This window comes from Meleagris gallopavo, chromosome 28, assembly GCF_905368555.1.
Source record: "Meleagris gallopavo chromosome 28, MGAL_WU_HG_1.1, whole genome shotgun sequence".
NCBI lineage: Eukaryota > Metazoa > Chordata > Aves > Galliformes > Phasianidae > Meleagris > Meleagris gallopavo.
In genome coordinates, this window is record NC_139431.1 from 5,150,034 (window position 1) to 5,175,602 (window position 25,569).

Sequence of the window (25,569 nt, forward strand, 5' to 3'; positions counted from 1 at the left end):
CTCCTCTCAGGAAATGTCCCTACCCCCTGTCCTGTTAGTGCTAGAGAAAGATCAGTGCCACCATTTCCCAAGCAATGGTGCTCTCTGGCGTGTTGTGAAGATGCTGGGGAAAGCAGCCAAGGGCTTGGAGCTGCCTTGGTCAAAGTTTTGGGGTTTGGCTGTAGTTTTGCAACCCTCCACCCGCACGAGAGCAGATCCTCAGAGAGTTGTGGGGCTGCAGAAGCTGCTACCACAGCATCTGCCTCCACTGGAGCTGTAGCACGGATGCCTTCGAGATGAACACACTTCCTCTGCTGTTCCACCTCCACCTGACATTTGGGAAAGCAGAGCCACAGCTCCCTGGAGCTTTCCAGCTTTTCTGATTGGAGTCATTATGCATGCTGCTAATGATGCCAAGTGGTCTGCACTGCACTGGGGGCAGCATGCAGGGGAGCCAGCCTAGTGCTGTGTGGGGCAGCGGGTGCTGGTCCTGCTGGGAGTACTGATGAGGACTCTGATGGGATCTCCAGGAGAGGAGGGGCTGATGTGCACAGATGATTCAATGCCGTAGATAGAGAACTGCAGCCCAGCCCAGGGAATTTGGGGCTGGAGGTTTGGGGCTTGGGGGTAAGGTTTGGGGTAGAGCTTTGGGGGTGGAGGCTCAGCCAGCTCCAATAGAGACACTCCCCCTTCCCCCCCCGTGCTTATCTCCTCACCTCGTCGCAGACCAGATTTGTGCCATTTGGGGGTTAATCTTCAATTCTTGGCCATGTTGAGATGAAGCCAGCAGAAAGCAGTCCTTCCAGATGGTGCTGTTGCTGTGGGAAGATTTGGGGGTTAATGCCCCCAGGGTGGCTGTTTTGCTCCCTAGAACTTCCTGTGCTTTGCTCTGGGCTGGAACCATCCTGTCCCTCCCTGGCAAATGTGGTGGGCACAGCACCTTCTGGGAAGGCTTCTGACAGCTGATTTACAGCTCTGGCAGCTCAGCTCTGCCTTCCATCCACTTCTGCTTCAGTCAAAATAGATGGGCAAAATTAAAGTATCAGAGCTGAACTCCTCAGGCAAAGAGAAACAGAAAGATGTTTATTTTCCATCCCTGAGCCCTCTATTCCTTACGAAACACTGGTGTTTGCTGGGCGGAAGGTCTGGCAGGGCTCTGCAGTCACAGTGAGCATCAGGACAGAATGAGGGCTGCCACTGTCACCGTGGGGCAGCTGCTGCAAAATAAAGGGAAAAGGGAAAGGGAAGAAATTATCTGAGGCTGTGGTGGATTGCTTTGACAGCTTCAGGTTTCCATTGGAGCCAGAGGAGGCCAAGGGCCACACGTGCTGTGGGGATCTGGCTTCAAATGGGGAGGGAAGGGTCTGGGAGTGGAGCTGAGGGCTGGAAATGCAGTGGGAGCTGCCTGCACAGCTCTTGCACTTCCAATGAAAGGCACAGCAATGCTCAGAGCCTGCAAACACTTGACCTCCCAGCATGTTCCTGATGAGGGGTGAGAAGCAGATGTAAATTACTGGGTGCCAGTGATTGCATTAACTGGGAAGTTATCAGTTGCCCTGAGCTGCTGGCAGCAGCTCTGGAGGGAGGAATGAATGTTTGCATCTCCAGGCAGTAATCGCAGCCAAATTTCATGCCCTGGGGGAATAGCAGAAGCATGGGGAGGTGAGATGCAGGTGGTGGTTCCAACCCTGCTCTGGGCTCTGGTGCTTGCTGCGTGCCGAGGATGCTGTAGGCTGGACTACATCAGGTGGGATTTGGGTTCTCAGCTGCGGCCAACATATGTGTGGGGTTCACGAACTCGAATTGTCTGTGGAAATCTTTGTGTCTACATCTGAAGGTTTTCAGGGCTCTGCAAGGCCGGGAAGATTCAAAATGCAGGTCCAATGGTGGCCCATGGGGACCAACATGTTTACTGGGATTCAGGAATGCTGTGGATGAAGAAGGAAATAGCACATGCACAAAATCCTCTGTGGATGCAGAACTGGGAAGAATTGCAAATACCAAAGAGGACAGAGAGATTAGAAAAATCTGCAAGAAATACAAAGACCCAGATTGGGAAATGAAAAGCAAATCCATCTGGAGGGGAGTGGAGGATGGCAGCAACACAACGTGCAGTGGATGCTGCAAGCTGCTTGGGGTGGCCAAAGTAGGGCAGGCACTCAGGGGTGCATAACACAATGGCAGGAAGGAGCAGGAGCCCCTCAAGCTGCCCCTGCCCTCGGATGCATGCTTACTGCTGCTGAGTGAGTTGGAGTTGCAATCCACCCTCCATAACCAGAGGGGCAATGAGCTGAGCAGGGGCTGAGTGGGTCAAGATGCACACGTAGGAAATACCCTTTCCCACGGCTGCTCTGCAGGAGCTGGAGTGGAGCTGGCAGAGGTGAGATGCTTCGATGGGTGCCCTGGATCACCCCCACCCCTTCGGGCAGCTCCTGGGGAAAGGTGCCCTGTGGGCACGGGAGTGGGGAGGCTTTGCTGTGATGGATTAAAAGCAATTGTTGGGACCTTAATGGCTCTGCCATAAATCCCTTCTTCAAACGCTGTATGAGAGCAGGGAAACACTGATGTTCCCAGAGCTCCCTTGCTTATTAAACAACCTAATTAAGTGATTTAATTAAATGCAGGGAAGTCTTTCTGGCTGCCCAGGTGCTTCGTAGCAACCTGGGATTATTGAGACTCATTCGAGAGACACAAAGCTCCAAGAGCAGCTCCTGCCTCGTCGCTTGGCGGCTAAGCGGCTTTGCAGAGCCGGCAGCAGGATGAGTCCTATAGAAATGCTGCTGCTCAGAACTTCTGAACAAAACCACAGAATGCAGAGGGATGAATACCCACAAAGGAAGAGAGGGAGATGAAAGGCAATGGGGTGAGTGATTGGTACCCATCGTTGTGCTGTGCTCCAACGGAACCAGCGCCACATGGGGCTGCCAGCTGCTGCAGGGGCTCCTCGGGGCTGTGATAATGCTGATAATTAATAGCAACAGTAGTAAAGAGAGCTGGTGAGCTGGAGGGAGAGAGAAGTCCAGGCTGCAGAGGGAGAGTGGGAAGGAGCAGCGTGAGTAAGAGACGTAAGAAGAGAGGAGGCAGTGTGACCTCTGCAGATACACAAATTACTCAGCTCCTTTTGGCTGCATCAAAGACTTCTGACTCACCAGCCAGGGGATTTAACCCCTGGATCCTGGGCTGTGCTGGCTGCTCCAGCCCCTCTCTTGGATGGGAGCATTTTGGGGTTCCAGGTGCCCCCTTCTCCTCGAGGCTCTTGTTGTCTCCAGGACTTGGGGAACTCATTATGAAGGCCCAGGAACTGGGGAGGGGGATTTGCCCTGGCAGATGTTCCACACAAAGGTCCAGATCCCCCTGCCTTAGCCCAGCCCCAGCTTTGCCCCCACCAGCCCAGGAGTGGTGATGGGGGGCTACGGACTGACACCCCCCCCCCAAAAGGGATTCAGTCTCCCGGGCTTGGCTGTCCCCTTCCAGCCATTGGGATAAGACTGCTGTGAGGAGAGCAGTGATAAGAAATCTGTGAGCACAGAGCTGTGGGGCTGAGCTGCAGAGCAGCTGGGAACAAGAGGGAAGAGACAGGAGATAAGGGGTGGAGCCCAGATAGGTGGAAAATACAGGAGCGGTGTGATTTATTTGCCATTTCCCTTCATCTCCTTTCCTCCCAGTTTTCATCGTGGTTTGTGAGGAGTTTATCTTGAAGCTTGTGTAACAACTGGACTGTCTCCATGCAGACATAGTTTCGGAGCAGAGCAAAAACCACACAGCCAGGAAAATAAACCTGGAGCTGGAGTGCATCCGTGATTGATATCCTCGGCTCAGGCTCTCTGGGGTCTGTGTGAGCCCTGCTGGGACTTCCACCAAGGCAGGTTTCATTATGAGATTCCCTGTACTGCCGGGGGAGGCAGAAGCCTCGGTGCTGCCACCGCATTTCTGCTTCATTGCCGAGCCTCCGTGCTTCTCTGCTTTAAAGAGAGGAGTGAGCAGCAGTTTGTGCTGGACAGGAGGAAGGTTTTCAGTTCCACTAGAAAGGCTGCACATTCTGCTTTTTTTTTTTTTCTTCCCCACTCCAAAATAATATGAGAACAAAAATATGAAGTTTCTCGTAAAACTGTGCTCATTTGGAGCTGCAGGAAACATTATTTTTCGATACGATCAGAATACCTCAGTTCTATTTTTACTCTCAGACAAGCACTTGGTGGGAAATTGAAACTCTGGGATGTTTCTGGGGATGCGATGTCACCTGTGGCTGACGCTGTGTGCTCCCCCCAGGGCTCTATGTGCTGGCAGCTGTGGTGGCACAGGGCACACATCCAGCCATCCCCCTGACACCCGCCTTTGTGGCAAAGGACAGGCTGAAGCAAGTGGATTAGGCTTTGACTTTGCTGCTAAAACACCCCTAGCTCTGACCCCTGAAATGGGAAAATGGGGAGCCCCAGCGTCTGCAGAACTTCAGTACTCCTTTTGGATGGTAGATGCTGGTACCCCAGTTTTGGATCTGAGGTTTTGCTCACCTCCCCTTCTGAGCAGCTGCCCGGATTTCTGCTCTGTCCCTTTGCACAATTTGCTTTTTGCACAACAGGGCCTCAAATATTTGGGTGATGAGTGGCTGGAGAAAGGACTGGGTGAGTAGTCCGTGTTCCGAAGCATTCCCACCTCTCCCAATCCCAAGGATGATCCAGGGTTAATTATAGCCCTGCTCTTCCTGAGGAGAAAGGAATATGTTTATGGGAGGGATGTGAGGATATAGTCTCTGGAGGATCAGTCCTGGAATGTTTTTGGAAATCTGATGCTTGCCTTCAATGTACACAGCTGAGAGACATGCAGAGCTTGCGAGGAAGAGTTAACTCTTACCTACAAATACCCACTGCAGGGGAGCAGTGGGGCTGGGTCTGTCCTGTGTCTGGGGCAGCCAGGTGCTCGTGTATGGTCCAGCATGTGAAAGGAGGAATATGGGAAAAGTCAACCTGGGGAGAAAAGAAACCCATCTCCAGATCTGCCTTCCCTGAAAGAGCCTGAGAGAGAACATGGAGCCTTTGCTTGCATGGGGAAAAGCACAAGGCAGAGCAGCCTAAGTGCATCTGAGTAGTTCCAGCAGTGCTGCAAAAGTGGCTGTGGTTCAAGGGGAGAGGGGAAAGCTGGCAGGAGGGGAAGTGGGGAATAGATGGTGGGACGCTGCGGACAGAAGAGGTGTGGGAGTGGAGGTTGCACCAGTGGGAGCTTGAGGTATGATGGGATGTGTGTTGCAGACCCTCATGAGGAACTGCAGGGGGAACAGTGTCTGGTGGGGTTTGGCACAAAGCCACCAAGAGAGAGATTGAGTCAACCTCCCTGGCAGCTCTGAGCAGTTAGAGAAATGAGTTGAATTTATAGCTGTAATATTTGGAGCCATTTCTGGGTATCTCTGGGGTTTTGATGAGGCCTGTTTGCTACTCACACTCTGCCAAGCAGTATAGGCAAATCCGTACCGAGTGTAATGAGCAGCAATAGAATGGGGCCACTGAGATTGGTTCCCAGCTCAGGCTGCATCCATCACCCCCAGCCTCCTGTGCTCTGCTTTCACCTTCTCATCACACACACATGGTGTGGAGCTGCGTGCTCAGTGCACAGCAAGGGACTGCATGTAGGAAATGTCCTCATCTGGGACGTACAGCCCAGCCCCCTGCTCGGGATGTCTCACGTGCCTTTGGTAGCTGTTGCAGTGAAGCTGTTGGAGGTGTCTGTTGCTCAAGGCTGGGGTTTTCCAGGGGACGGCTGAGCAGGCAAGGGGCTGCAGTGTTGGAAGGGAGAGTGTTGTCATTCTGCCCATAACGCACTGTCAGGTCATCATAGGAGGAGCATATTTATTGAAAAGCAAGACCAGCACCAGGACATCCCCAGCCATGCCTTCTCCAGCTGGGATTGCTTGCTGGAAAGGAACTGTTCTTACCCTCCAGGTCCATCAGCCTTAGTCCATATCAGCCCAGTTATTGTCTCTGAGGCCATTGTAGTGGACCAGATGCTCGGGGTGGGAGCAGTCCCCCAGGCACTGGTGGGCTGCAGCACTTTGTCCCCCCCCACCCTGGGGAGCAGCCAGGCTCATAGTTCAGCTGATGTCATGTGAGGGAAGCAGCCGGCTGGCTCCTGCCTTTGGAGAGGAAAAATACTGGGCAAGGAGAAGGAGGCAGGAATGAAGGCCAAACCCAAGGGAGGGCTGGAAGGGCCAGATGCGGCTCAGGTGTTTCCTTTCCAAACAGCCAGCAGTGACACCTGGACAGGGCAAGGGAGGTGACAGAGGCTTTGGGACAGCGCTTCAGCCAGTGGGGAGCTGTGTCACCTGCATGCCAACAGCTGGGTAATCCCTTCCATCCCTCCAGGGGCATCACGTGAGAAGCAGGCAGATGTCCACCATGATGACTCCTTTGCTTCTGTGTCCCCAGCACTTTTCTGGTCATTGGAATGCTTGCTCCCATTGCTCCTGCCACCCCAAATGACAGCAGTCTCCCTACATGTGGGCATCTCCTCATATATTTTTCATGTATTTATTTAAAACCCCATGGAGCCATTTGGCCTGAGTGGCATCTTGTGATGATGGGTCCCACCAGCTAATTATGTGCTTGGCTTGGAATATTTGCTTTCATGGTTTCCAGTGTGCTTCATTCCATTGAATCACCGCCTTGTTCTTATTCTGACCAATACTGCCCACTTTTTCAGCTCCAAGCTGCCCCCAGGAGCCCCCATCCTTCCCTGCCACCATGGGCTGTGGCACAGTGCCCTGTCCCTACCCCACTGTGGGCTGCAGCGTGTCAAGCAGCACAAAATGCACCAGGGAGCACAGTGAGCTCCTGTCCTGTGTGAGTAGCAAGGAGAGGGGAGAACTGTCCTCTTTTATCAGGAGCTAAATCAAGTGTGCCTGCTGGAGAGCAAGCAGCTGCACAGCTTGTCTCAACTGACAGCAGCTGTGGGATGCCAGTGTGGGGCCATCTGCAAAGCTCTGCTAGAGCACGTGGCACTGCAGAGAGGATGTGGGGCAGTGTGTCCACCCCATGGGCATGCCATGGGGCTGGAACTACAGGCCACCCCATTCCTGGGTGGGAGGGAATGAAGGGGATGGTGGGATGGACACAGTGTGGGTGGTGTAGAGGGGCTGTGGATGGGCTCTTGGGGAGGATGCTGGCAGCTGCTGGGTCTGTGTTTGCTGGGCTGTTCCCAGTGCTGGCTCCCAGAAAGCAGCTAATGGGGAGCAGGCGCTGCTGCTGCCTTCATGTGTGGGGGGGGAGAGGAGGTGACGGGCATGTGGGAGTGGTGGAAGCAGGAGGGTAGGAAGAGTGGGGAAATCCTCCCCATCTGAGGTCTCCAGGCAGCAGCAATATCTCAGAGCCCGTGGGGTCTGTGGTGGCACTGGGGACTGCAGGGCAGGAGGAGGTGGCTCCCAGCCACCCAAGCTCCTTCCAGGAGCTATCTGAAGCATTTCCATGTACTTTTGGGTGTCTTCTGAAGCATCTGGGTCTGAGATGCTGCCTAAGATCACATGAGCTCCCTTGCCTTGCCGCAGGGACGGGTAAGGCAGTCACTGTGGGGTTACTCGGTCATCTGCTCTTGTCACTGTGCCTCTCTGGGAACCTGTTTGAGCCATGGCCCTCTGCCAGAGAAGGTCCCCACATCAACACCATTTATCCCCAGGGGTAATAAATTGCTCCCCTGGGGATTTAGGGCTCTGCAGCCCAAAAAATAAACAACAAGAGGTGAAATAGACATTGGTGGGGCTCCTGGTCTGCTGGGGCTGGGTAGTGCTGCCACTGCTGCTCATCCTCTGCTCGGCTGCCAAATGGTTTGCTCCCAGCTTGACATTCATGAGTTGTTCTGTGAAACGCATCACATATAGTTCAATGAGTGGTCAAACTGCTTGTAAAGAGCAGGGAGAGGACGTCCTGGGGCTTCTAAGGTTTGGAGAAGTGGAGTAGGGTGTACTGGAGCTTGGTAGGGTCTCTTGCAGACCCCAGGGACATGGGAACACATTGTTGCCTTCTTGACATCCCTGGACACACGCCTCAGTTTCCCCTCTGTTCAGCAGTGGCCCAGTGGGCAGGATGGGACCTCTAGGATGGGGCAGTGACACTAGGGCAGGGTGGAAGCAGTAACTTCCTCAGGAGCAGCCCTAGGGTTAGGCATGAGCTCCAGAGCCTGGGGTCACTTTCTCTTTGTTTATCTAAAATGTCAGCCCCAATGTCCTTTCCATAGTACATTCAGACAGGGAACGATGGGGCAGTTTTCCGCACTCCTGGAGGCTACTGTCACACCCAAGACAGCTTGGAAAAATGCAGCTCTTGCTCAGGGGGAGGGAAGGTCCTCATGTCCTGTGCACTGCTAGTGCAAACCACTGTTGAACCAGCAGTGAACTGGGCCACAAGCCCCAGGAGAGGAGAGGACATTATGACAGGGCTGGGTGGGGGTTGCTGCAGGCAGGGGCACTGTGGGGCAGGGAGGGGGCCCTGGTTGGTGCCCCGCAGCTCCAGCCCCCAGCACTGTGGCTGTGAGTTCAGCACGCAGCAGCACTTGGCCCAGCGCCGTGCCCTGCTGCCAAGAGCTAATGAGTGGCTGCTTGGCCCTGCAGGAAAAAAAAAAGGGGGGGGGGTTGGACTTCTCTCCCTCAGAGAAATGAGCTGGATGATTTAATCCCCGAGAAATGTGAGGTCTGATGAATTCTGTATCTCCTCCCTGCGCTTAAAGCAGCCACGAGAATAGCCCAGGAGACGTAGAATGGGGAGGAAGGGTCTGAGGGTGTGCTGGGAGTGCTCAGTGGTCATAGTGCAGATGGAGTGGAGCTGACAGCTGTGCCGTGTCCACCACCAGCTATGGGCCAGCCCCACAGCCAGCTGTGTGTGACATGCAGCAGGGATGGGGTCCTCATGAATGCGATGCCACTTTCCTTCTGCTTTGGTAGCTTTGAGCCGCTTCCTGCATTTTGCCTTTTACTTGGCAAGGGACCAACTCTTCCTCGGGCTGTTCCAGCAATGAGCTTGCTAGGTCTCGGTCCCTTGGGGAAGCGCTGCTCCATCCCCACGGGGTGACTGCAAGCTCAGCACAGGGGGTGAGACAAAGCTCAGTGCTAGGCTGTAAAGTACTTGTGCTGCTGTACGTGTGCCAGCTCCCCCATGCCAAGGCTGAAAGAGGAATAACAGTAAAACCTTGGCGTTGCTAGGGAAATACTGCATGTTGTGTAAAGGAAAAGACAGCTGGTTTAGTGTGGACCTCCCTCCTGCCTCAGTTTCCCCAGGCGATGTGGGATGCAGATCCACTTTCTCTCCTCCCTGCATCTTGTCCCATAGCAGGGCAAGACTGACCGCCGCTGCTGTCCTGATCCAATCTGGCCTGTTCCCGCTTCATCACGTCTCTGGCAACAGCCAAGCAGGAAGGGGTTTACGGCTGCAAGTGAGAGGCATTGGGGTTTGCATTCCTTCTCTGCGTCAGCTCTGGTGGGGCTGTGGGACGAGCAGCTTGCAGGCATTTTCCATTCCCTAACCCTTCCCTGGCTGCCGCAGCGCCTGAACTCAGGCACCCAACTGCTGGGAATGATCCTGAGAGGTGATTTGCCTGTAAATTTAATGACCAAAACAGCAGCTGTGCTCAAAACAGGATTATCTCTTGTTTTTCCTCTCTTTCTTTTTAAACACCTGGTTAGGGCAAAAGTCAGCTGGCTTTTTCAGCTGTGTTTCTTACTTGGAATAAAGGGCAACTGGTTCTTTCCAGCTTGGCTCCATCTACTTCTCTGTCTGAGTGGGTGAAGCAGCATGTCCTGGTCCACGGGGTTTTTGCATCCTGGTTCCAGCAGCATGAGATGCTCAGGGATGGATGGAGGGGCCAGGGCATGCTTGGAAGGAAGGCAGCAGTGTTTGGGCTGTGTGTATCTGTGAGGAGATGATACCAATTTCCTCCGCCTCCGTCCCTCACTCTGTGTTGTGTTGACTGAAGTGACCCAGTCTCCCACTCCAGCCAAGCACTGGGCCAAATCTTTTTGTCTCTAGAGCACTTGGGGCTGGGAGCTGCTTTGTTTGAGGGGCATTTCGAACACCTCCCCTTCGCAGCTGCAGTCACAGAGCGTGTTTCCAAATGTTTGCTGGAGGTGGAAATGTAGGCATGGAGCAGCTGTGCTCTGCCCAGCCCTGTGTGCAGCTAGGGAAGGAAGCACATCCCGCAGCATCCCAGTGATGGTAGAGCAGGATCTGTGCATGACAGAGCAGCATATTTTTCCCCTTTGCTCACTTCCACCTCCAGAGCTTTGTTTGTAGCCATATGTTTCTCCTGATGACGCTTTTACAGCCTTCTGACTCCTGGGAATGAGCTCTATGGTGAGTCGGCGGGGGATGGGGGGTGAGATAGCTTAATTCTGCAGGCTGGTGGCAACACCGTGCGCTTCATACGGAGGTGCTGGTGGGGTGTGCAGAGCCCCAGGGGAGCTGCAGCTCAGGGCTTCCCTTGTCCCTGCTCAGGACTCCTTCCCATGACACCAGGTCACTGCAGCACCCATGGGAGGGGTGGACTGGGGATGTCACTGCTCAGGGCCAGGGTGCTTGGCGAGGGCAGTCTGCTTTGACGTTTTGCATAAAGCACGCACTGATCCGACCCGCTGGCCGCAGGGGCAGCTCGGATTTCCTGTCTTTATTTTTTCCCTTTCTGATTTTTTTTTCTTTTTTTTTTTTAAATTTTTTAGCTCTCCAAGGGGAGTTTGAAGATCTGGCTGTCAGAAAGAAGCACCATGCCATTAATCATCTGTGTTTGTACAGCATTGAGCAGAGCAAAGTCTTGGCTTGGGATGGGGCAGCTGATGCTGTCATAACATGAAGAATAAGCATCTTCCTCTGTCCTGGGCATTATCTTTGGGCATCGCAGGCTGTAGCATAGGGAAGAGGAGCCCAGTCTGGGGTCAACTCTTTGCTTGTCAGTGTTTGAAAGTCTCTTCTTTCTACTTCTTACAGCCCTGGGGCTGCTGGCTCTAAATGGCTTCCACAGAGTGCTCTTGTCACAGATTTCCTGAGCCCCTCTCTGCCCATTGTTCCCCCTGTGTGTGCTGCAGCTCATGCCCATCCAGGCGAGCCTCAGAGCCCACAGCAGAGCTCCCTGCTCTGCATGGACCCCCTCAGCAGCCGCCTGCTGCTCTGCCTGGTGGAGACAGGCCGTTCTCACGGCCCTGGCTCTGCCTGTTGGAGCTTTCACACTCAGACATTTACTCCCCTACCTCCGCCAGACCAAAGAGGTATTTCTGTTGCAGAGCAAACGCACGAGGGAAGGCCAGAAGCAGGATGGGAAGGGGCATCAACCGAAGGGAGGTGGTACCAGGGATGACCAGAGCCAACAAGACCCGTAGAGCAGGATGCCCTCCAGCATCCCTTTTGCCTGCAAGAGCTGGGGAACGTTTCTCTGCAGCCATGCCATAAGCAGAGCATGTGGCAGCCAGAGCTGTAGCTCACAAACCAAACCTGGACAGCTTTGAAGGTGGATTCAGAACTTGGACTCCGTGAGAAATTCCTGCAGAAAGAAAACTCAACAAAGTCACTTGGCTGAGAGTAAAATTCAGATTTGCAGGATTTTTCTACAGGTTTTTGTTCTTCCCAGCAATGGGAGCTGTGCGAACAGCTTCACAGCTCTTACAGTGCAGTGGGTAGAGTCTGGAATAGGAGACCTTTCCATGCAGGGCTTTGCAGAAAAGCTTTTGTAAAAGAAATTCCCCTGTTCACTGCCTTAGTTTCCCCTGTGCATACCTCAGCTCAGCTAAGTATGTATTAAGTAACAGGAAAAAAAGAAAAAACCTAAACACATTAAAAATAGCCGTGCTCATTTCAATTTGGAGACTTTCAACTATTTTTTCAAAGCAATTGGTGTTAATCTCCGTGCTGGAAAACAGCATATTCTTTCCATATTGATTTGATCTTTCTCCAGCTGGCAAACGCGTCTCCATCTCAACCCTTTGTTTAAGCAACATGAAGTACCAACATGGTTTCTCTTTGTGCCTCTTTGGTGTCCTGCAGGTTTTGGGGCATCCATGTCACTGGGGCATTGCACTCCCAGGAATCAGTCACCAGTGAGAGCTCAGTTATGTGGCAAGGAAAAGGCCACTGTGCTGGAAAGAAACAGTCAGAAGGGCTGCAGGGAGCCCAGGGCCAAACGGGGGATGCCAGCTGGTGGGAGCTTTGGGGAGGGTCTGACTTTGGCTGTTTGAAGCTTACTGCTGATAGCCGTATCAACCAAGTGGGGCAGTGCAGTATCAGCCCTCCCAGGCAGCTGCCAGTGTCCACCAGGTTGTAGTCCAGGTTTTCTTTAAGCAAAAGCAGCTTTTCCTGGCCCTTCCTGCAGATCCATATGGCTGGAGGAAGGATGAGGAGCGTGGGAGCCCCTGCCCCCTAAACCTGATTGGTGCTTGGGTTGGGATGCTCATGGCCTGCTGTGCCTGTGGCACTCCCTGCTTGGCCTCATACTATTTCTTAGCACAGTGAATATTCACCTGGAGCCCCTGGGAGCAAAACCATCCCCCTAGGCACCCACCAGCCCACCAATCCCTGCAGCCCCAGCACTGAGGTTCCCCAGTATGTCCCCTCCACACAGAGCAGTTTTCCAGCCCAGGACCTGCAGAGACTGAGGGTAAAACCCCACACCCCTTCATCCACGTCCCACTCAGCCACCCAGTACTGCCACAGCTCTGCTCCTTCCTCTTCACTGAGCATCAATGGGATTTAAATTAAAGCTCTCACCGACTGGGAGCAAATGAAACCCGTACCACATTTTATGATGCCATCCTCCAGACCCCTGCACGGGACTGGTTCAATTCTGCAGGACAGAGGGCAGCTGTGTGTCCCTGTGTCGTGTCACTGCCTCGTGTGGGATGGCTCTGGGGATGGGTGGCACACACAGAGTCCCCGCGCTCTGTGCTCGCTCTGTAATCAGAAGCACAGCTGGAAAACACCGGCCCAACCGCACGCTCCCGGAGCAGGGGCCGTGGCAAGGGAAGGGCTTATTGAAATTATTAATTAGCTTTGTTTTTAAACACGGGCTCTGAGCAGCCTCCGCAGCAGAAGGAATTGTTATTAAACGCCAGCCCTCCGGCAGGCAGGCCATGTGTGCGGAGCCCGCAGTGCTTGGCTGCCAGATAAAGACGTTATTGTTGTCATCTCGCCTCCATCCCAGCCCTCCGCCTCCCGCGCTCCCACCCACCCCGCGCCCGCGGTTCCCAGGAACAAAACCCCCGCGCAGCGCCGCGCGCTCGGCCGACGCTCACTCGTGGAGAGGAGGAGGAGGAGGAGGAGGAGGAAGGCAGCCAGAGAGAAACTGCCTTGGGGATTAATAAGAGGCAGGAGGAGGGAGAGGTGCACGCAGGTAAGCGGTGGGCAGGCGCTTCACCCGAGGCTCACTTCGCCTTGCCCGATGTCCCAGCCTGGACGCTGCACTGATCCACGATGCTCCTGCCCTTTCCAGCGTCACTTACATGCACAGCAGCATTCGCTGTTCCTTTTCTCTCTTTTCTTGTTGTGTGTTTTTTATTTTTTTTTCTTTTTTCTTTCTGTTCTTCAGCAGCTGGAGTCTCTTTTTCTTTCACTTTGCTCTGTTTTTGCAAGAGTTTTGCTCAGTGTGGTGCAGGCTGCGGGTGGATGGGGCTAAAAGCAGAACTAAGTCCCGTGCGTGACAGCGTTGTGCCTACTGCCGGGTGCTTTCTGTGGCAGCTCCCAACCACACGCAGGCTCAGTTCTCCAGCTGGGTAGAAGTGCTGGGGGTGGACAGGGGGCTGCTCAGCCCAAACCGTGCCCAGGGCGATCCCCTGCTTGGGAGAGCAGCCCGGAAAGCGTTCAAGGAGGGGGAGAGGCTGAGAGGAGAGCGCACACCTCTGGAGTCGGGACTGCTCCCAGGGAACCTCCGTCACTGTGTGCGTTGTGGGCACCGGGTCACTGAGCTCTGGGTTTGCAGGGAATGGGGTGGGGGGGCCGCTGCAGGGTGTTGCTGCCGCAGGAGGAAGGCTGGGATTGTGGGACGAGGCAGCCAAACAACATCTGGGTGCCTCAGGAGCAAGTTTCAGCACCCTTTCGTGCACGGTGGTTGAGCTTTCATACCCAACAGGCAATGTCTGTGCCTGGAACACGCAGCCCCGTCCCGGGGCACATAACACTGCCTTTGCCACCCCATTAGATGGAGCAGCTTGGCTCACAGCCGGCTCTTTGTGCCTGCTTCAGCAGGCGAAGGGAGAAAGCAACGGGGCAGGGATGCTCACTTAAATCCTGGAAAAAAAAAATTTGGTGTGGAGAAGAGATTCAGTTTTACACCAAACCTACCCTTCTTTGCCTTTTTGAGAGCTGGATGCTTTTAGGAAAATAAATAAATAAATAAAAGGATGAAAACCAGAAATGCATCCTCTTGGCAGCCGAATGCAAAGCACGCAGCATGTGAGGGCTTGGAAACTTTCCTAGGAGCTGTGGGCTGCCTTATGTGGTGCTGGGCTGCAGCATCCCATAGCCTGGGGGAGCACCGGTTCCTGGGTGCGCCTTCGTGCTGCAGGGCAATGGACTGGGTGCTCCCAGCAGGAGGGATGGAAGTATGGCTGTGGGAGGTCTGCTCTGCCTTGGGAAGAATCTGGGAGAAAGGGATGAGGTGGAAGGAGCTGACAAAGCATCAGAGAGAGTTTCTCAATGTTTTACAAAAGTGGAGCTGGCACGATGCGTCTGCTGGGAGGGGAGTGGGGTGTGCATGGGGGTTTGCTTCTGTGGGTGCAGCATGGAGGTGTGCGGGCTGAGCCAGGAGCAGCCTCAGGGCATGCAGTGTGGGAGGAGGAGGAGAAGAGAGGAATTGCTAGATGGAGGAAGCAGCAGTGGTGCTTTCTGCCTGCATTGCCTTCCCACAGACCCTCCCATGAGGAAAAGGTCGTGGCAAACACAATGAGCTTTTCGCAATGAGTCTGGTGACTGTGACACAGCGGGGGGAGCATTGTGCAGCGCCATCCCCACATCCCACAGTCAAGCTGAGCCCACAGGCATTGCTTGTGAGTCCATGCTCACATGGAGCTGCTCTCCAGCCGGACTGCAGCTGTCCCCTGTGACACCCAAGTCCTGCATGGCCACAGGAGAAGAAATGCAGCACTGACCCCAGCTGGATCAGCAGCCCACAGCTTGTCTTTTGGCTGGGAAATTGCTGGGAAAGGGCAAGCAGGGCGTTTGTTGTATCACTGCTCTGCTCTGTTCTGCTCCCCAGGCGCCTTGGGAACGTGCGGGTGGCAGCGTGTCTGCCTCCCTCAGAGGACAGCCTGGCACTGTGCACTGTGGTCTTCCAGCATTTCCAGCAGTGCGGCACTGCTGGATAAAGAACTCCCTGTTTTGGTTAAAGCTGATCAGACCCAGAGCCTTGCAGAGAGCTAATGGGCTGTTACGGAGACTGGAGGTGGGGAGAGACCAATAGGGATTCTTTGCTGGCTCCTTTTGGCTATTTTAAAGTCACTATTTCTTGTTCTGCTGTAGAGTGCAAGTTCCCAGGGGAGCTGGGGGTATTTTCTAGCCTGGGGAGTGGAGGTGAATTGAGAGATGGAGGCAGCAGTGGGAAAGCTGTGAAGGAAGCTGGGCTATTGGCAATGGGCTGGAATGTAATGGTGCAGCAATCGAGTCTTTGCCCTCACCTTCCTAAAGACAAAGGCCCCCTTTATCCCTCCTGGTCCCTCCACAGGAGGAGGGGTCCCAGAAACATCTGTCCAGAGCCTGCTGCTGCTCCCTGTATACCCAGCTGCTCCAGGAGGCAGCCCCGAGGGCAGGAGGCACCTGAGAGAGAGTGATGCGATTTCTGCCTGCCAAAAATCTCCCAACAACTTTACAAAGATCCCTCCTCTCCCAGAGGCTGTGATTCCTGCACCAGTTGCTGCGCTAGCAATGAGCACTGCTCGGGAGCAATAGGCTGGTGAGATGCACCAAAGGTAAACTATTTGGAGAGCAAACACCCGTGTTGTTTGGAGATGGAATTTCCAGCTGTTGTGCTGAATTTTTGTTGGTTGTAATGGGATGACTGAATGCACAGCTGTCTCCTCTTGGGAAAAGCTCCAGGCTGGCATTTGTTGGAGGCTTTGCCAGAACTCCAACCAGGGTCTTGTAGGAGATGCTGGTCTTGCACCCAAGTCGCTCAGCATGGCTCAAGAGGCGCCTGAACTGTTAAAACTATTCATGAAATGGAGCTTTCCTCTGAATGAGCAGTTGGTTTCCTGAAGGCATTCATTGCTTCGTGATTTAACTCTATTCCAACTGCAGGGATTCCTTGGTGGGTACCCAGGACCTGTGCATCAGGAAGCGATGGGGAAGGTGGAGTGAAGGCATCTGCAGAGCAGACACTGCCACAGATTCAGCAGCCAGTGCTCATGCAGGATCATGCTGTGGGATTTCAAAATCTATTTATTGCATTCATGTCAGTGAATTCAGCGGTATGAAAGTCGACAAAGAACAGACTGCTGATGCTGCTGTGTCCAGGGAGAGCCAGCTTTGAACCTTCCAGTGTGCTGGAGGCAACTGTAAATCTCATGGCAGCCTCAAGCTTGTTGCAAAAAGCCTGGTTGGTGATGTTTTTCTGGGCGTGGGTGCCACAGGCCATAAGCTCTGCATGCAAATTGCAGGGGAGGGTGTGCTGCTTTCTGTGTGTGGGATGGAAGCAGTGGGCAGACTGGCTGCAGTCCTGGCCCCGCAGGCTGCAGGTTGCAGGCAGTACAGTGGATAGGAGGGTTTGCATCTGCCTGCTGACACTTTCCTTCTTCACTGACAAATGGCACATGATGCTGTCGCTCTTGGGTCTGAATTTCTGGCTCAGACACTATTTCTGCTACGAGCAGAGTCCCTTGACACCTGCGGTGATGGAGCCTCATGTGGAGGGGACAGCACGGCTGTGCGTGTGACAGCACTCATGTGCCAGGTGTTTTCTGAATGGGCTGAGAGCTGACCCAGCTCTTGAGCCTGATGGGGCAATGGGGCAACCCCGTCCTCGCCCCTCGTGGTGAGGTTGCCCCTGCAGCAGGGAGGAGCTGAATGGCTGCACTGCAGACCGCGCTGAACAGTGTACTGCATCCCAGCCACCTCCTCCCTCCACCACCAGCCAAAAGCAGGCATCAGATCTCCCCCCTGCTCCACCAGGCTTTTTGGGTGTGAAAATCCAGAACTGAGTTTTGGAGCTGATGCAAAAGCCCGCGGAAAAGTTTGGAATAATGTGGGGGGAGAGGGCGTGCAAAGGGGGACGTGGCTAGGAGAGGAGCAGGATGCTGTGGGGCCAGGGAGGGGCCTGTGTGTTGGGAATTTGTCTGTACTCCACGGCCTGCTGTCAGATCTGTCCTCCAACAACACAGAAGCATGCACGTACATCCCTAAAGGGGACTGACTGCAATACTACTGAGCTGAATATCTGGCGGTGTTGCTCTTCCCCTGTTCCTCCCTTCCCCCAGCGAGATGCCAGAGCTCTGATTGAAAACATCAGGCATGGGAGCCTTGTAGGGTTAAACAGAGCCAGATGGGAGCGGAGTGAGACAAAAAGGAAAGTAACATAGGCCAGGGGAGGGCGGGGGGTGGAACAGGGGTTTTTTCAAGGAGAAAGTCAATTACTTTGAGCCCCAGGAATGCATGGGATTGCTTCAAAAGGCACAGCCTCAGGGAAGCTGCTGGAAGCAGCACCCACCAGAGTTGGAGTGGAAAGGGGGTTGTCATGCTGGAGGAGACCTAGGCAGGCATTTCCATGCCAGGAAAAGGCAACAGGAGGTGGTTTGGTGGTGGGTGCTGCTTTTGCTTGAGGCAGACTGACTTGAGCTCCAGCGTCACCATAGCCTCCTGCCTCATGCTGCTATCCCAGCTGTGATGTCTCCCACGGCATCTGCTCAGTTAGCTTGGGAGATCCATTCTCCTCTCTGTCTCATCTTCCTCCCCACCCTCCTTCCTGTCTCCCCACTCTTGGTTCCCCTTCCCATCCTGGCTCTGCCCAGCTCCTCCATCTGCTTTGCTGTTCATCCACCTGGGCTCCATTCTCACTGGAGTGCCAAATGCCTTTGGTAGAAGCCTGACAAACACCCTCAGGTATCTGCTGCCTGCACAGAAAGTACAGAACCTGGCCTCTGCTCCAGCTTGCCTGGGGAGCATCCAAAGCACCTCCTGCACCGAACTTTCTGGGGAGCTCATCTGCAAAGAGCTGGATTCCTCCAACCTCCAAGCTGTCAGCTGGAGAGCACCCAGCAAAAACCTTGCAGAGAAGGTTGCTGCTGCTGTTTCAGGCAACAGGGATGGGACAGAAAGCCTCTGTGGGCTTAGTAACAACCACAGAAATCAGGATGTGGTTGAGAGGGAGAAGTCGGGGATGTGAGCTGTTGGGCTGGTGTCCAGGAGGGGCTCCCAATGGCTAGGGACAATCAGAGACCTCGTCTGATCCCTCTAGATCCCCCACTGCTATTGGACTCCCCATAAATTACCAGCCCAGCCTAGCACCCTGCAGTGGGGCTGGAGGTGATGGATCAGTTATTTGGGTAACACAGGGAGCCATATGGCAGAATACCTTCAGTACTGCCCAATTGTAATCTTGCAAATGTCCTTTTTTTATCACACAGCCTTGGAAATGGGCTGTCCTGCATTAAATCCTGGTCCCTGAATCACAACACTATCCATCTTCACTGCTCTGCTAGCTGCTGCAGGCCTCCTGATACTGTTGCTCAGCCAGTTTGTTGCTGAATCATTGATTTTTTTGCTCAAGAGCAAAATTAACCCTAATCCATCAGGGCCTCTGAATGGGCAATCCATCCTTCTGGAAGAAGGGTGCAGTGAGGCTCCCAGCCCACACTGGGGACATCTTCCCACTACTGGAGATGCTGCTTATTGAAGCTGAAGAGATGTTACAGTTCAGAGCAAGAAAATATCCCTCCTGGCCCATCTGCTCACCTCTGCACTGGTCAGGGGATTTCTGCTCTCCCTGCCTGTCTTTATGACCACTTGTCTTTTGCCAGAATTATTGCACAGTTTCCTTGCAGTTTTAGGACCCCTGTGTAGCTCTCTTCACTCTTAATGTGGAATGAGTAGGGTTACCTTGATCTCATTTCTGTGCCTTGCATGTAGATATGTAGGTGACTTTTCTCTCTGTTTTGTTCTTTGAAAAGTCAAAAAAGTAAAAAGTAAAAACCAACCAACCAACCAACCAAAAAAAAAAAAAAAAAAGAAACAAGCCCACTAAAAACCCAAATGAAATGGAAAAAAAAGCAACCCCCAATGGCATAAGGCTGAGCCAGAGGAGATCTCAGTGAACTCATGCTTGGGAAAGGGGTTGGATGTAAAGATAACTTCCAAGGGGAAGGAGAAAAAATAGCAGGTTACTGGCAGACTAGTGGAGTAACTCCTGCTGCCAGAGACTGTGGTGATGGGAGACGATGCAGAATCTAGAATCTAAACTGGTCTCTTAACACAGAGGGTGGTGACACACTGGTACAGGTTGCCCAAGGAGGCTGTGGATGCCCCATCCCTGCAGGCATTCAGGGCCAGGCTGGATGTGGCTCTGGGCAGCCTGGGCTGCTGGTTGGTGACCTGCACATAGCAGGGGGTTGGAACTGGATGAGCATTGTGCTCCTTTGCAACCCAGGCCATTCTGTGATTCTATGATTCTTCCTAACCCACCTCTTGTTGTCTCACTTAGGCAAACATCTGGACCATGAAGTTGGCCTTTAGCTTGCTTCTCCCACTTGTTCTTGTGCTGATCTCAGAGGTGAGCGGGCAGCGGAGGAAGCCTCCACGGAAACCCACTCGCCCGCCCCCTGAGCCCATTGAGCCTGTTGAACCCGTGGAGCCCACCGAGCTGCCCCCACCCCTGCCTCCTGGCCCACCCTCCATCTTCCCTGACTGCCCCCGAGAATGCTACTGTCCCCCAGACTTCCCCTCTGCCCTCTACTGTGACAGCCGCAACCTACGGAAGGTCCCCATCATCCCGTCCCGCATCCACTACCTCTACCTCCAGAACAACTTCATCGATGACCTCCCGGAGGAGTCCTTCAGGAATGCCACAGAGCTGAAATGGGTCAACCTCGACAACAATCGCATCCGGAAAGTGGACAGGCGGGTTCTGGAGAAGCTGGAAAACCTCATCTTCCTCTACATGGAGAAGAACCAGCTGAAGGAGGTGCCTGCCTTCCTGCCGCCCAACTTGGAGCAGCTGCGCCTGAGCAGGAATCAGATTTCCAAGATCCCTGCTGGGGTCTTCAACAAGCTGGAGAACCTGGTGCTCTTGGATCTGCACCACAACAAGCTCAGTGATGGAGTCTTCAACAAAAACACCTTCAAAGGACTCAAGAATCTCATGCAACTCAACCTTGCCCACAACATCCTGAGGAAAATGCCGCCTGGGGTGCCCAGTGCCATCCATCAGCTCTTCCTGGACAGGAACAACATCGAGGACATCCCCAGTGACTATTTCAAGGAGTTTCCCAACCTGGCGTTCATCCGGCTCAACTACAACCAGATCTCTGACAAGGGGCTCCCCAAGAACTCCTTCAACCTCACCAACTTGCTGGTGTTGCACTTAGCTCACAACAAGCTCACCAACGTCCCTTTTATCAGCCCCAAGCTGGAGCACCTCTACCTGAACAACAACTCCATTGAAAGTGAGTCACGTTGGTCAGCCGGGAGAGATTTGGGAAGCAGATTGAGAGATGGCAAGCGTTTTGTTCCAAAGGGCATTTTTCACCCATCTGTACAAGAACCTTTCAAGGGGGGGGATTCAGTGATGAGATGAGCTCAGGTTTTACAGTTGGCAAATGAAGGTGGGTTTGCTCAAGGTGAAGGATGACCTATGGATGGGGGTAGCTGCAGAGGAGCAGGGCTGAATAACCCTTTTCTTATTTGTTGCCATGGGCAGACGCTCTTAGGGGCTACCTATCATTGAAACAGTTACTTCCCCAGCAGGGTTTAGAAATAGGGCTGTTCAGAAAGGAGTGTCTGTGCACATATTTTAAGAACTGATGCCAAATACAGTCAAGATGGTTAGAAATAACCCAGATTAACTCTTGAGCAGACCCTCACAGAGGAAGGAACAAGGAGAACAGGGCTGTGATGGAGGTTGTCTTGGCAAACCAACGAGGGCAGTTTCTTGCTGCTCCAGGCAAAGCATAGCGACTTGATGGTGCTGGCCTGTGAAGTGTGTAAACACAGCCAGCACGTTAGAGAAGAAGACAGAGAACCATTCCTGGTCAAGCCAGATGTTTCTGCTTTTAGAGGTCCAGTGACCTGCTGTCCTTGCTATCTGCAGGGGAGCAAGAATGCAGCACTCCTGCCAGAAACCCTCTGTGCACTGGGGAAAGGGAGCTGGGCTCTTGTATTTCAGGCTCTGGTGAGGGTTTGGGGGCTGCAGGACCTGCACAGGGAATACTCATTTGTGAAGTAGCTGCCGGGCAGGACATTGGTCCCAACAGGTGATGTGACACCAACACTTCCACATGCTGCAGCGCTTGTTATTGGGCAGTGACTGTGTGGCTTTATGTGGAAGAGCAGTGTGCTGCCAAGGAGGTGTAAAATCCTGGACTGGGCACTGGCTGCAGCATCAGGAAGGGGCAAGGCTTCTTACCTGCCAAGCACTGACCGTGCTGTGGGATATGGTGATCCCTTTTGTCTCCAGATTGGCTCTCTGTATTCCTCACCTTGCTTTGGCTGAGTGACCTGCTTCATTTCTGAAGAAAAGCAAAATTTCTCTCTTGCCAGGGTGCTTGGGCTGCACCCTGTCTCCTTGCAGGGGCTGGGGATTCTCCCTTTGATAGCAAAGCAAACCCATTGTGGGGGTGACCCTATGAAGATAGGGACAAATGAATGGAGGGGATGGGGATGGTTCTCTAGCATCCCACCCTGCCTTCCTTTTCCTTATTACCTCTAACCCATGTCCTTCTTCTCCTTCTTTCCCTGCAGAAATCAATGGGACGCAGATCTGCCCCACCTCACTGATGTCCATCCAGGACTTCTCCCCCTCCGATCTGGACAGTGTGCCCCGGCTCCGGTACCTGCGGCTGGATGGGAACCTCCTGAAGCCCCCCATCCCCTTGGACCTGATGATGTGTTTCCGCCTCTTGCAGTCCGTGGTTTTCTAGCCCTGCGTGCCTCTCCTAGGACTTGGCTTTGCACAAAGACTCGAACCCCATAAGCTTTTGACACTCGGGACCCTCTTTGCTTCCCCCTTCCCTCGCTCACACTCTGGCCTCTCTGTTCCTCAAATGTCCCCTCCCTCCCCCCTTTCCTTGCCTGCAGTGGCTTCTGTGTCCCCGGGGGTTGTCTGCAGGACAGCATCATGTTGCAGCAGCCATCCCAGGTCCCAGCATCAGCCTGGGCTGCATGGGGGGCTGTCACCATGCTGTCACCCTCCTGTCACCCTGCCCATTCCCCCCCCTCTGCCCCCGCCTGGCCCTTTGCCAGCACTGGAGCTGGCTCCATCTCTTCCTTGGACCTGGCAGAGTTTGGGGAGGATGGCCTTGGTCCTACCCAAAGCATCTCCTGATGGAGCTGATGAGGAGGCTGTTTGGGGAAGGGATGGCACAGGAGTGAGCGGTGCTGCAGGACAGCAATCACACAGCCCTGTGATGGAGCTATTGCAGCTCAGAGCAGCAGTATTCTGCACAAACACCAAACCCAAACAGCCATGAAAGCCCGAAACCCGAGACTGGCCTATCTGGGGACAGCTGCATCCCTGCGCTCGGGGCTGCAGCACGCGCTGAGGCTGACTCCCTGCTCTGGGAAGCGCAGCCCTCCGTCCCCGCACCACCACCCATCAATCCAAGCGGGTTATGCGGTCATATCCAACTAACGGCGGCGGAGCGGTGCTGTGGGTCCCAGCCCGATCCCGGGGCGCTCCCCCGACGTCCCGCTGCCGCCGCCCGGTTCGGTGCGCGGGGTGCGGGCTGGGACCGCCGGGCAGAGCCGGCAACGACACCTCGTGGCCGCAGCCACGGCCCGGGGCCGGGACGCCGTCCTCCCGCTGCTCTGCAACCTTGCTCTCGGGGCAGCGTGGCTGAGGACAATTGGGCAGGAGGTGGTGGCGGGGGTTGTACTTCCCCTTTCTGCTGCCTGTGGGGTTGCAATACACTCCGTGTGTTCTGCACCCCTGCCCCTCCATCCCTCCCCCCCCCCCGGCATCCAGCCGCCCCCGTGCTGAGATGCTGACGTGAAGAACATCTGGACTCTGCTGGCTGGGTGGACCTCCGTACCACCCCCTGCCCTGCTCTCCCCTCCTCCCTGCACTCCCACCTCCTGCAGGTTCCACTCTATCGCTTTCTTGGACCGAACACACGTCTGGTTTTGCCTTGTGGTTTTTGATTTATTTTTTTTTTAAGGAGAGGAAAAGAAAAGGGAAGAATTACTCTTTTGGAAAAGCTGTTTTTTTATCCCCTCTTCTCCCCATTTCCATATGTATCACTTCCCTCTTGGATAGCTGTGCCTGCATATATAGGGTATCCGGGTTCAGAGGGGATTATTCTTTTTTTTTTTCTTCCTGATTCTCAGGATTTGTGTTTGAGGAGAAAAAAAAATCCAATTAAAACAAATATAAAGCAATAAACCAAAGAAACCAGCCTTGGTATTCATCCCCCAAACTGACTCTTCTCTGAGGTGGGCATGGACAGGCACTGTGTTCCACTTCCCAGGAAGGTGTGGGGATGCTCCCTCCAAGTGCCCAAGTGCCCTGCATGCACCAGAGATAGGAAAACTCCCATGATATTCAGGACTCCCAGCAAACTCCCATGATATTCAGGATTTTTTAAATAATATGAGTCTCTCCAAGTCTTCCTCTAATGGGCTTTGTTGGGTTTGATAGGTTTCAACCTTAGACCCGGAGACCCTATGTATATATTTATATATAATGTGTATATATACTGGTAGACTGTACAGATATATCTAGAGACATATGTAGTTCTCAGCTGATTTCAACTTAATGGTATTTTCACTCCTACTCTCTGCAGCAGTGAAAATAAAGTGATTCACAAGGGACCTGGAGCCATGGTTGTCTCTGCATCTTCTTTGTTGCACAGGAGCAGCTCCATGTGGGAGCACGGGGCAGCCCTCCAAAATGCTGAAGTTAGTCTGATGCTCACAGGGCTCTCCTCTACCTGTGGTGATCAGGTTCCTGGAGCATGGGCCTGGCCTAATGAACAGTTCTGCTAATTAGGAATGCCCAACTTCAACTGCAGCTCCCAGGGCTGTGGATGCAGATGATGGGTGTCGTTGTCTCTGCATGGCTGCATGCACTGCATTGAGGTCAGTTGTTTTAAACTGGGGCTGAGCTGCCCCACCTCACTTTGGTGCTCCCAGGAAAGCCCGACAAATGTCTTCGGGGTGAGTTTGCCCCTCAGGTTGGCACAGGTGGACTTTGGGACACGTAGGGAAAGCATTTCTGACACACTGCAATAAGCCTGGACCCCCAGCGCTGTGGTTGTGCGGGTTGCATGCGTATTTTCACACGAGCAGAATGAGTGTGGGCAGCAGTTTATCTTCTGCCCATCACTGCAGATTCAAAATCTCTTTTTGCTGCTGCTCTCCCCACGTGAATCATGAGCAGAGAGGGAGGGGGGTGTGGGTGTGGAGGGGAACACATGGGCTCTGGCGTGGGGCATGCACAGGTATGTGTGTTCATCATGCAGAGCAGGCAGCAAGCTCTCCTGTTTTTCTGCTGTAGAATAAAACCTGTGCTTTGTGATGGGCACGTGAATCCCGTGCTTCGACATGGGTGCCTCTCCAGATGAGGAACCCAACACCAAAGAAACGAGGGGGGCTGAGCCGTGGTTCCCCCGAGCTGCCACATCGCCTCCATCACTGCGGCTGCTGAGCCGCCTAATGAGGGGTTTAATGGGGATTAGCGGCCGCCCTTTGTTCCACTGCGTCCCGAGGGGGCCGGGGCTGCGTTGGCAAAAGGGGAACGTGTGTGGGACATGGATGTGAGTGGGATAGCTCAGCCACACCGCCCAGCTGTGGGTGCGTGGACAAGGATGGTCCCCGCTGCGAGGGTGTCCTTGCCTGCCAGCAAGAAGTGGCAGATGGGCATGACGTCTCGGGTGGGTGAGCATGTGGGCTGCTATCTGTGTGCAAAAGAGAAGAATGTTTTCACAGTGGTGGGTGGCTGCATGTGCACCGTGCTGTCCGGTATTTATGGAGCCAATGGGGCTGGTGTGCACACCCAGCCCATCCTGAGGTGTCCTAGCCCTGTAGGACACATCCCCAACACTCAGAGGATGCAGCAGGGCTAGGAGCTGCAGGTGGCAGGGAGCCAGCAGCTCTCCTGCACACCTGAGTGCATGGAGGGGAAGAGGGGGAACATCTCCCACCCCACTCTGGTGGTGAGAGGGGTGCTGCCCCCCCAGTCTGTGCCTGTTCTCTCTCCACAGACCGCTCCAAGTTTCCAAAGCAGCACTGCACAGAGGGACTGAGCAGAGGGAAAAAGTGAGGGGGGCAGATGAGCCGAATGTCACAAGGTACCTGGCTGCTTCTGGGCATGTGCTGAGCGAGGACCCCCAAAGGCTGGGGAGCAGGAGTCCCCACGCACTCTTCCCAGGGCTGGGGTGCTCACTGCACCTCGGTGGAAACCCCACTCAGCAGCGGGGGCTGCATCTGATGCTCTGCCACTCCT

At 54.0% G+C, this 25,569-nt stretch overlaps 1 protein-coding gene and 1 long non-coding RNA gene across 2 annotated transcripts; one reads left to right on the forward strand and one right to left on the reverse strand.

The window, feature by feature from the left end:
- Nucleotides 1–1,073: 1,073 nt before the first annotated feature.
- LOC146542642 (uncharacterized) lies at nucleotides 1,074–14,238 on the reverse strand. The gene is made up of 4 exons (XR_014879912.1): nucleotides 13,433–14,238; nucleotides 11,433–11,481; nucleotides 4,831–4,943; nucleotides 1,074–1,196 (listed from the first exon to the last, which is right to left on the reverse strand). It is a non-coding gene; the product is annotated as an uncharacterized LOC146542642 (long non-coding RNA).
- Nucleotides 13,065–23,942, forward strand: PRELP (proline and arginine rich end leucine rich repeat protein). The gene is made up of 3 exons (XM_010724416.4): nucleotides 13,065–13,323; nucleotides 19,615–20,575; nucleotides 21,870–23,942. The coding sequence occupies exons 2-3, from the start codon at nucleotides 19,630–19,632 to the stop codon at nucleotides 22,046–22,048; spliced, it is 1,125 nt and encodes a 374-aa protein (XP_010722718.1). The 5' UTR covers nucleotides 13,065–13,323; nucleotides 19,615–19,629; the 3' UTR covers nucleotides 22,049–23,942.
- The last annotated feature ends 1,627 nt before the right edge of the window (nucleotides 23,943–25,569 follow it).

Coding starts and splice junctions, on each gene's coding strand:
- PRELP (XM_010724416.4), top strand. CDS start 19,630: ATGAAGTTGGCCTTTAGCTTGCTTCTCCCACTTGTTCTTGTGCTGATC. Junction 20,576..21,869: donor GAACAACAACTCCATTGAAA/GTGAGTCACGTT, acceptor CTTTCCCTGCAG/AAATCAATGGGACGCAGATC.